Source organism: Cyprinodon tularosa, unplaced genomic scaffold (assembly GCF_016077235.1).
Source record: "Cyprinodon tularosa strain WSP-4 unplaced genomic scaffold, ASM1607723v1 ctg418, whole genome shotgun sequence".
NCBI lineage: Eukaryota > Metazoa > Chordata > Actinopteri > Cyprinodontiformes > Cyprinodontidae > Cyprinodon > Cyprinodon tularosa.
Window position 1 is genome coordinate 972,150 of NW_024039139.1, and position 11,954 is coordinate 984,103.

General features: G+C 38.1%; 1 protein-coding gene across 1 annotated transcript in view; it reads left to right on the top strand.

The window, feature by feature from the left end:
* The window catches only part of LOC119792356 (cytochrome P450 26A1-like), a 37,561-nt gene extending 29,856 nt beyond the window's left edge, over positions 1-7,705 (top strand). The window contains exon 11 of the mRNA XM_038298957.1: positions 7,542-7,705. Coding sequence (XP_038154885.1) covers positions 7,542-7,688 — 147 coding nt within the window. The 3' untranslated portion in view covers positions 7,689-7,705. The remainder of the gene's footprint in view (positions 1-7,541) is intronic.
* Positions 7,706-11,954: the final 4,249 nt, after the last annotated feature.

Below are 11,954 nucleotides of genomic sequence, written 5' to 3' on the forward strand. Positions count from 1 at the left end.
AATGGTCTTTCAGTCTAGTTCTATAGGCTACACAATCATGGGGAAGACTGCTGACTTGACAGTTGTCCAAAAGACGACCATCGACACCTTGCACAAGGAGGGCAAGACAAAAAAGGTAATCGCTAAAGAGGCTGGCTGTTCACAGAGCTCAGTGTCCAAGCACATTAATAGAGAGGCGAAGGGAAGGAAAAGATGTGGTCGAAAAAAGTGTACAAGCAAGAGAGATAACCACACCCTGGAGAGGATTGTGAAACAAAACCCCTTCAAAAATGTGGGGGAGATTCACAAAGAGTGGACTGCAGCTGGAGTGAGTGCTTCAAGAACCACCACACACAGACGTATGAAAGACATGGGTTTCTGCTGTCGCATTCCTTGTGTCAAGCCACTCTTGAACCACAGACAGCGTCAGAAGCGTCTTGCCTGGGCTAAAGAGAAACAGGACTGGACTGCTGGTGAGTGGTCCAAAGTCATGTTCTCTGATGAAAGTAAATTTTGCATTTCCTTTGGAAATCAAGGTCCCAGAGTCTGGAGGAAAAGAAGAGAGGCACTTCATCCACGTTGCTTGAAGTCCAGTGTAAAGTTTCCACAGTCAGTGATGGTTTGGGGTGCCATGTCATCTGCTGGTGTTGGTCCATTGTGTTTTCTGAGGTCCAGGGTCAACGCAGCCACATACCAGGAAGTTTTAGAGCACTTCATGCTTCCTGCAGCTGACCAACTTTTTGGAGATGCAGATTTCATTTTCCAACAGGACTTGGCACCTGCACACAGTGCCAAAGCTACCAGTACCTGGTTGAAGGACCATGGTATCCCTGTTCTTAATTGGCCAGCAAACTCTCCTGACCTTAACCCCATAGAAAATCTATGGGGTATTGTGAAGAAGAAGATGCAATACACCAGACCCAACAATTCAGAAGAGCTAAAAGCCACTATTAGAGCAACCTGGGCTATCATAACACCTGAGCAGTGCCACAGACTGATCGACTCCATGCCACGCCGCATTGCTGCAGTAATACAGGCCAAAGGAGGCCCAACTAAATACTGAGTGCTGTACATGCTCATACTTTTCATGTTCATACTTTTCAGTTGGCCAACATTTCTATAAATCCTTTGTCTATATATATATATATATATATATATATATATATATATATATATATATATATATATATATATATATATATATATATATATATATATATATATATATATATATATATATATATATATATATATATATATCCTAAAACAAAATGAAGCTGTAGAGTTTGCTGTATTTATTGCTATAGCTGTAAAGTTTACAACTCATTCCAAAATAAATTCAAATATTACAACCACAAAAAAACTTTACAAATATTTAACAAAAAATATTTTTTAAGTAAACAACATGCTAGAAGCCTATTAAGGTATTTGTTTTTTAATACCACCATTTTTTAACTTTATGTTAAAGACAAGAAGACAAAGTAATAGAGATGTTGTGCGGCTTTTAAGGAAAAGACATTTTTTGATAGATAAGATGCTCGCCTCAGTGCTCTGCATCTAAAGGATTAAATAATAGAGTTAAAGTGTGCTATTTAACTTACGTAGGTAGATTATATTTACCTTGACATTAATGACATGTCCCAGATTAAAAAATGCAGCACATTGTGGGTGTTATCTCAAGCTGTCTGAAATGTAGCTCCAAGAAATGACTCAACACACCTACATCCTACACAGATATATTATGCACTATTACACATGACTCATGCCAGATATAGGGATGTCCAGATAGAGATTCTTCTTACAACACCAACTTCCGTCTTCACCTACCTATAGAATCTATGTTAATAAAACAATTACTTTTTGTTCCTTGATTGCGTACAATACATCTGAGGAAGTGGTGGATTTAGAAAAATTTTACATCAGAGGGCAAAAGAGGCACAAAATGTCTAGGCAGGATGGCAAAGCTCGACCTCTTTATCGAGGTACATAAGAAATCTCTGATATGTGAAATGGATTCAGCAAGACGAGTAAAGATATTGTGTAATTTTCTTTTTAAAGAATCAAAAATAATGTTTAGGTATGAGACAACTAAAAAAAACAAATGTTCCACAAAACAAAACAAAGAAAACATACCATGCAGGATTGATTTCAGACATGTTTTTTTAGGGGAGATAATAGAACACCAAATCTAACATCTCTGCATTGGATTCGTTTTTTTACTTCCTTTGTTTTCTTCATCAGTTTCCCGGCATTGTCTTCTCTATCTTTCTCTGAATCCGAAAGATTTGCATCTTCATCACTTATGCAAACATCATTTCCCCTGTTGTCTCTTGTTTATTATTGCAGTTTTAATGGCCTCCTTCACCTTTGGTCCTACCTGTCTCTTTATCTTTCTTTCTTCATGAAATCTCCATCTTTTCTTATTTCTGATCCTGATTTTTTTTTTGCCAAAGAAAATATAAAAATGTCTCCAGTTTTAGGTTTTAATTTCACTAGGATCTGCAACAAGATTTGGAAAAAATATCTCACTTATCACAAAAAAAGTCTATAGAGATGTGAAGCCAGAAATTATTTAACACATACACACAGGACACAAGATCAGTTCTATTTTGAAATCTTGTATTAATGTTGGTCAAATCATTATTTCTTGGTACATTTTGGGGCATTTGTAAAAAACATGGGATTATTAACTGTTTAGTATTTTAAATATATAAAAGATGAGAATCTGTCCCTGATAAAACACCTCAGGAGGAGTATCCACCCAACCTATGATCAGACCTAAATTGGGTTTCTACTACAACTGTCTTTCCATTAAACAGAAACTGAAGAATACTGAGCTGTCATTTCATTTCATTTTAGATTTAGTCATTTTTCTATACAAATCAAAACAAAAACAAAAAAACTAAGTGTGAAAACCAACTAAAAAAAAAAAAAACAACTTAACCAAACATTTGTTGGTGGATGCAAAATATAACATACCTAACATTATCCAACCCATTTAGTATACTGTATGTTGACTGTCACTTTTCAAATTCAACATGTATTTTTTTTCTGTCATTGTCCTTTAACACAAACAGAACTCTGGCTTCCACAGATTTAACTGCCGATTTGTCTCACAAATCATTTAATTTATCTTTTACTGATTATCCTGATAATAACCTATGTGTAAAAAGGACACCAGTCCTTCTAATCAGTTTCTTTAGTTCCCGCCTCTTCGCCACCATGAACAGATCTAAGGGCTTTTTACCAACGACAACGAGGAGAAGCAAGTGTTGGGGAAAAAGAAGAAATATCATTAAATATAGTGATAATTATCAATAGAGAGTTAAAAGATCCGCTCAGCTCTACACAGCTTGAGCAGGTTGATGATCTGCAGGCAGTTGAACTCACAAACAACATAACTAATTATACAAGCCAACACAATGGACTGAAAGATTGCATCCCTATAGAGACAAGATACACAGTCCTTTACAAGTTTATCAGGGAACATCTAACTGCTTCAAAGAGTTCAGAGGAAGAATTGTGTTCAGCTTAAACAATCTGTGCTTAAAGGGCAAGAGAATTGTTAAGTATGACCAGTAAACCACAGTCTATACTGCCCAGCATGTAGGATAGGTCTGTTTCCTTTCAATCACAGTCAGTGTATTTGAAATAAGTGGGTCATGGATGAGCCCTTGGAACATGACTTTAACTCAAGATACACTTCAGACAGAAAAGGAGTGGCCAAACTTGATAATATGTTCGAAAACGTTTAGTCTAGGTAACTGGATGTGATGTTTTCAAGAAGACATTTCACCTGTCATCCAGGAGGTTCTTCAGTTTTGACTAGTGTTGGGAAGTACCTAGATGAATATACTGTAGGTCTAACAAAGATTTAAAATTCAAAACGTGGCTTTGATCCCTTCCACTGGATTGGCCAAGGAGGTCAAAGGGGGGGTGTTAATGGTCCTTAGGGGGTTTTGATGGGTCGTTAACTCTCTTGTCAGAGTGGTTTCGGTCACATGCCTCGTTTAAGTGCAAGTCAGGTGAGGGTTATGTCTAAGACCACCTCCTCTGTTGAGAGATGGCTTTTCCAGGTGAACATGATAGTCTAAGGCCCCGTCCACACGAAGACGAACCCTGGCCTAAACGCACACATTTTTCACCAAACCAGCCTCTCATCCACACGAAGCCGGCGTTTCGGGGGTCTGTAAACGATCTTTTTTTTATTCAGCCTTCAGAGTGGGAAGATTCTGAAATGCCGTTTTCGCGTTTCCATCTTTACGCTCTAACCGCATATTTTTTTTTACACGCATGCGTCATAGCGTCGCCTCTAAACACGCATGCGCGACACATCACAACAACAATGGCGCCGTTGCTGCTAATGCTACTCACCCTGCTGTCGGGCTTACAACAGAATCTTCTTCTTCTGGAATATCTCCAGGAAGAACAGAGCAATATCGACGACATAGTTCAGCACCTGAATTTGACTTAACCACGAAAATGGACCCGCAGGGCAACCATGTATAAATATTAGTGCGCATGCCAAACATTTTGTCGCTTATTTTTGCTTTGGCACCACAGCGCCACTTACAGGCCTGGCATACATTTTGCAGCGTTTTCATGCATTCGTGTGGACGCTCACAGTTATTTTACGTCTCCATCTTTACGGCAAACGTTTTGGAAAATATCAGCGTTTCGTGTTCGTTTTGACTTCGTGTGGACGGGGCCTTAGTTAGATTAATGTTCTTTTTGAAACAGTGAAAAGCAACATTGAAGCAGTTAAAAAATATCTTGGCTTTTTTGGGCTTTTGAAAGCATCAAGCATAGTTTAGTCATGATAAATTGACAAGTCACAGTTTTTCTTTTTACTGATAAAGATAGACATAATGATTGCACAATCTTACGCATTCTGTGATCCCTGGAATTAGTTGAATTATTAGCCGAGTTACTCATAAGATAGGGCATACTCTCCTGCAACATCAGTTTTTCCAAGTATTCAGTATGCTGAAGCGAGTGAGCCTTCATCATTGCAGACAAAGCTTCTGAACTGATGAAACTTCTAACAAATATTAGTGCGCATGCCCAACATTTCGTCGCTTATTTTTGCTTTGGCACCACAGCGCCACTTACAGGCCTGGCATACATTTTGCAGCGTTTTCATGCATTCGTGTGGACGCTCACATTTATTTTACGTCTCCGTCTTTACGGCAAACGTTTTGGAAAATATCAGCGTTTCGTGTTCGTTTTGACTTCGTGTGGACGGGGCCTAAGAGTGACTGAATCATCCTGTTGGTATATTTTCTGACTCCAGGAAGCTTTCTCAATTCAAAATGTCTCTATTAGCGTTTAGCTCCAGGCTTTTATAGAGTAGCTCAACAAAAGCCTTGTAACCAGCTCCACCTCTTAATAATGGGAAGGTTTTGTCTCTTCTGCTGAAACTTCTTCAGTTTGAGTTACAGATAGACTCAGCTTTATTAGGATATTTGCATAATGGATCAACAAGTTAATGGTGGCAATTAAGATATGCAAACGAGGACCAACGGCTTACTGACCAAAAAGAAAAACTCCAATGTTTATGGCAGGCTCTCTGTCACTGATTAACATGGACTCATTTATATTGTGTTTGTTGTTTATTTTTTAGCTGCCAGCTGCCTACTGGTGTATTATTATAAAACATGATTAGATCTCCAGTCTTATGTAAAGAATTATGAACCCTTTGACCGTAGCAGAAGCAAAATTCCACCTTTCCATCATTTGGTAATCTCAGGTGAAATATCCCATCACTTTTCTACACCTGCTCAGCTTTAGCACTATGTTTGGGTTTAACCTTCCTACTGGATGCTTGGCTGGAGGCCTGTTTGGGTTTCTTGTCTGCTTTGAGAAAAGCATAGTTTGCTACAATGCAAATGTACTATTAATAAGGCTGAGTTTATTTGTAACAACTTAAACTAAAAAATGTCTGAGAAAGAAGTCAAACCATTTTAAGAAAAAAAGACCTTCTCCACAAGACTGACTCCAACTTTTTAAGCCGAAGCTTTAAATTTCAAAGCTTTAAAAAATAAAAAATATTTTTTCTAATATATTTGTGAAAAAGGCTTTCTATTAAGGTCTACTGTAAGTCAGGCTCTGAATTAAGGAATAAAGACTTATTTGACTTGATGACATGCAAAACAGTTATTTGTTTGTGCAGTTAGCTTTTTTATGATATTCTGTCTATCTATGTTAAAAGATACAGTTAGAGACATTAAGCTAGTTTGTTTTGTGTGACAAAATCAGCATAGCCACTTTAAACTATAAACTTGGGTCCTTGTTCAAACTTTTTTTGTCAGAACAACATTTGTTTTTATCTTGTGCCATCTCTGACAAAACCATGGAAAGATTTATGCAATATGTTGTTTTCTCTTATCTATTATCTAGATTAGAAAAGGAAATCACCTACGTACCTTTCTCATTTTCTGAGTTTCCAAATGAGCAAGCCTTGGTAGGACATAGAATAGAAGAAAATTCCTTTATTGTTCCACAATGGGACAATAAAGGGACACACACAAAGACACATATATATGACCAATGTCCAATGTTCAATGGATTGATAACTATAACATTACGACAGTTTGATTAAGTTTTAATATTTCTATTGATGTTGATTGATTGAATTCTTAGGAGGACCAGTAGTTTTAAAGCAGAGGTTGGAAAGACTTTATAAAGTAAAAATAATTATACAGGTGCTCAAATTTTTATTCTATTAGCTTCTTTATTGTGACATTTTAGCGTCTTCACTAACAAAATTATTGCTTTATTTCTCCAGCTGTTTATAGAACTGAGACAGAGAAGCTATTTACTTTGGAGACTCATGGAACCACATAGTGGGAGTGAACTTGAAGCAGAATCTGCAAGCAACAACCAGATGTTTTTATTTCTTTAAGTCAAGATAAGCATTAAGTCTTTTACTTCCTTACGGAGACTGACTGGTAATCCATTGCGTTTGACTGGTTTTTAATATGATGACCATCTTCTGCTCACACACTGAGGAGGATATAATCAGAGTAACAAGGAGTCTGTGGGGATCTAGGTCAGAGATGTGACTCATCGCTCTCCTTCCTTCATCCTTCCCCCTGCCCTCCTTCCCCACCCCCGGTCCTCAGCATCCTTTCTGCGTATGCCATCCTCCCCATTCATTCATCCTGCTCCTCCCCCCACATCAGGAAAATCCTCATTCATAAAGTGAAGGTTAGGGGGAGATGTGATTGGTCGGTTAAAAAGTCGTAGGATGAGCCAATAAGAAATGCTGCGAATGACATCAGAATCTAAACAGACACTAGGAAATGAAAGTAGATCAGAAAACATAGGTCTGAATCCAAATATGAAACTTCAAATTACGTCCAAAGCACTTGATGTTGTATTAGAAATTGGCTGCTAAAAGCTGCCTTTTCAAACTGGAATGAAAATGCTGTGGAAGCTGTAGCTTTGCTAGTTTAAGACCTAATAGGCTTGGGCAGAGGGTTTAGCTCTTAAACACTTTGTCTTTGCTCTGCCTTAAACACATTGAAAATAGACCACCTTTACTGTTTTCATGTTTTTAGGAAGCTTGCAGATACCTCTTAAAGAACTACGACTGGTATTTGGACCCTACATCACAGGATCTTGATTACAAATGGCTGCCTGTGTCCCGTCCCACCAACCTGCCCAGCCTGTCCTTCACCCGCTTGGATCAGACCATATCAGACTGAGATGCCACCAGCCAGATGGACACCAGATGGACACGCAGCCTCTGGCTGTAAACCATGTATGTCTAACACACAAGCAGAATCTCTGAAGATTCAAGGAGGGAAGCCTGCAAACTGCAAGGCTTTCCCCCCTCTGTGCATAACCCTGTAATCATGCCAGGAAAAGCCATGGGGGCGCTGGTTTCACTTTATCTGTTCCACTGCCAGATATTCTGCAGCTTTCCTTGATTGCTCTGCAAAGAAACGCAGGACAGATGAGTCATTCTTCTCTTACTGAATCTGAAACAGGGACTTAAAAATGTTATAGTATTTCTTTCTTGTTTAAAATTTCATAGGCTTGAAAAACAGATTTACATGAAATTCTTATTTTCAAAGCATCGTTGTGACTCATTTCCAGCTCAGTTTGCAATAAGTCTTGATTTTTCAGTGTGGAGGAGTGCGTGTCTGAAATAGAAACTGTTGCATTAGTATTCATGTCACTTCATTCCAGAGGATCACACGTCACGTGCACACATGGGAACATGGGTAAACCCTCAGATTCCATCACTGACTGCAAACCTGTACCCCCATCCTACCCCCACCCCACCTAGCAACCAATTACTGCTTAGCAACAGTTCGTCATACCGACCCTTTCTTACCTCCTTTTAGTTTGCATAGCTTACACAAAAATAAACACTCACACTATTCTTCATTTTTCACATTTTAAACGGCTTACATGCAAAATCCTCTAAAATGTAAGAAGATTTCTTGTTTTTTTGTGCTTTTAAGCTAATTTGAAATACTTGAGATCAAACTAACTTAAGTATAACACAAATATAACCGTCTCCACAGAATGTTTTAGCATAGGGTCTTTGGGTCATCCAAATGAGTGTTTGTGATTAAATGTTTTGAAGTCTGCAGAGGTTTTGGTTTAGAAAAACATCATTAGAGGCCATTTTTGCCCTACATTTTTAAATTCTTAATTAATGAACACTGACCTTGACTGAGGCATGAAAAACCTGCAGAACTTTACATGTAGGTCTGTTTTTTATAGACTTCTTGGATGAGTCATTTATCTACCCTTGGAGTGTTTTTAGCGAGCTGGCTAATTCCAGAAATGTTTGCTTCTCCTCCATGTTTTCTTCATTTACTGGTCCAACTGTTGTGTGTTAGAGTTTAATCTGTTCTTGAATTTCTTTATTCATTTCTCTAGAAATGTCATTTTAAACTGGTTCTAGTTGAACTGACTAAGATGTTACTAAACTCCATCCATAAAAACTAATTTCCCATCCATCCACACCCTGTGACTTTTTCCAACACCTTTGGAAAGACCTCCTACTGAGTACCCTCATTTTTATTTTCATATTTTTCCCTCCAGTGACACTGACTTTCATGTAAACCTGGAAAGTTTTTCCTTATTTATGGTCCAGAACCTGACCACTTTCAGATTATGTTTGATAGTACCTGGCTGCTTCACACTTAGATGACATTCTTTACCTAAACAAGCTACAACTTAAGGGATGAATCAAAATTGTTTCATTAATTTTTACGCTCTTTTTACGCACAGCTGCTCACAAAATACATTTAAGATTAATTTAAAGCCTTTTTAAAAGTCCATCCCAGTTTAATAAAGAACCTTTGATATGCAAAGTTTTCATATTAAAGTTATTTTTTCTTGTTTATGGCTAGTTGTTTAACTGAGGTGTTAATATCAACGTATTCTTCTAAATGTGAAAAAGAGGAGATCATGCTGTTTAAAATCAGATCTATATGTTCCTCATAAGTCAGAAATTGTCTAATCTACATCCGATGCAACAAGTAAGTTTTAAAATCACCACGAACAATAAGGAAAATCAAACATTGGTTACATTTTTACATTAATGTGGAAATACTGCCGTCTTCTGGTCACCAGGTCTCCTTTACAAAGACATAGGGCCGGATTTATCAAGATCCAATTTTGCGTGCAGTAATTTGCGCTCGCAAACTGGAATTTTGCGCAAGGGGCTGAACCATGGTTTGCGGGTGATTTAACAAGAGTGATTGCGTAACTGGTGGCAGGTGCAAAACTGTTGGAGACGCCCTATTTAAATGATGGTTTTGCGCGTTTTTTGGTTTGCGGCATGGCGAGTTTGGACAGCAGAAAGCGCAAAAGGAAATTCGACCCCATGGAAATTGAGGTATTGGTGGATGAAGCCAACAAACATTTAAGTGAGCTACAGCAAAGAAGTGTGACTGTCACACAGAGGAACGCTATATGTGAACAAATCTGTAATAAAGTAAACGCTGTTGGTGAAACCTTGCGAACAGTGGATGAAGTAAAAAGAAGATACCAGGATATTAGAAGGCGAACCAAAGAAAAACTGGCATATAAGAAAACATCTGCGAACAAAAGAGGAGGGGGCACAGTAGATGAGATGCCTCTGACCAGCATTGAGGAACAAGTACAGCTGACGCTCTGTGAGGAGCAAATCACTGGAATTGCAGCTCCAAAATGGCAATGCTGTATAAACGAAATGTTTTGATGATCGTTTCCTCCTTCATTCCAAAAATATTCACACGGAGTGAAAAAATGCGTTCTCTGCGTCTCCTTGCTTCATTTCGATGTCTCCTTCTTGCGACAATAACCGCTGCCATGTGTGCGCAATTACGCATACAGACCATTTGCACCTTCTTTTGAAACGTGTTAAATATAGAGTCAGATACCGTTAGCAAAATTGCTTTCAGGTTTAATAAATCACTTTGCGAGTGCTAAATTAATATATTTACATGTTCTTCTCCCACAAGACGCACTTTTGCGTGAAAACGCCCCATATTGCATATTCATTGCAGAAAAAGTACTAAATGGATAAGAGGCGCTATTTAGCACGTTTTAAAGACCAAGTCCTTTTAGCACGCTGTTGATAGATCAGTTTGTAAATTTTTTAGCGTGCGCAGTGAAATAGCTCACGTTTTAATACACGCAAACCTTTGATAGATCCAGCCCATACTGTTTTAACTCTCAGATGTTTGTTTCTAGTTGTTTTGTTCTATGATTGTTTCTATATTAGTTCAATTATATGTGTGAAGGTTTATTATTATTTTATGGTTTTTTTTTTATGTTTAGATTTATTTTCAGTTCTAGTCAGTATTTTATTCAGTTATTAATGTTTCATGAATTCCCTAAAATATTGTTGGACTAAATACCTTGTTCTTAGAATATGGTAAAAACATACCATTCATACGTATATAATAAAAAGCTAGAACATACTTTTAAGTTTTCTGTTTTTTTTTATTCACCTCTTAAGTAGAAAGCTTAAAAGAAATTTAAATATATTTACTTATTTTTACCAATTTCCAAAAACATAACAATCATTCTTCTTTGGCTTTTGTAATTTTAGAGAGATGCTTCCAGTAGCAATCATCAAGCCTCTTACATTTATTTAATACGTTTGCTCCTATCATCACTCTTAGGCCCCGTCCACACGAAGTCAAACCCTGGCCTAACGCACAAATTTTTCACCAAACCAGCCTCTCATCCATACGAAGCCGGCGTTTTGGGGGTCTGGAAATGATCTTTTTTTTATTAAGCCTTCAGAGTGGGAAGATTTTGAAACGCTGTTTTCGCGTTTCCATCTTTAAGCTCTAACCGCATTTTTCTCTTACACACATGCGTCATAGCGTCACCTCTAAACACGCATGCGCGACACAGTATCACAACAACAATGGCGCTGTACTGTGTTGAATGGTTGCTGCTCATGCTACTCACCCTGCTGTCGGGCTTACAACAGAATCTTCTTCTTCTGTAATATCTCCAGGAAGAACAGAGCAATATAGACGACATAGTTCATCACCTCAATTTGACTGAACCACGAAAATGGACCCGTAGGGCCATTTTCCAGTTTTCCGGTTTGGTTGTTGTATAAATATTACTGAGAATGCCCAACATTTCGTTGCCTGTTTTCGCCTATTTTTGCTTTGGCACCACAGCGCCACTTACAGGCCTGGCATACATTTTGCAGCGTTTTCATGCATTCATGTGGTCGATCACATTTATTTTACGTCTCCGTCTTTACGACAAACTTTCTGGAAAATATTAGCGTTTCGTGTTTGTTTTGATTTCGTGTGGACGGGGCCTTAGCTGGGAGATAGAGGGTCAGCTTTTTCACCGCAATGCTGTTTAATGAGATGAGAGATCAGGGCTTAGACTTGGGTGGCCAGGTCAGAACGCTAAACCAAGTTGCATTGGGAAATATTTTGGGGGGATTTCCTTTCCCAGATTGGATAATTTTGGTAATTCACCAAAAATATAAT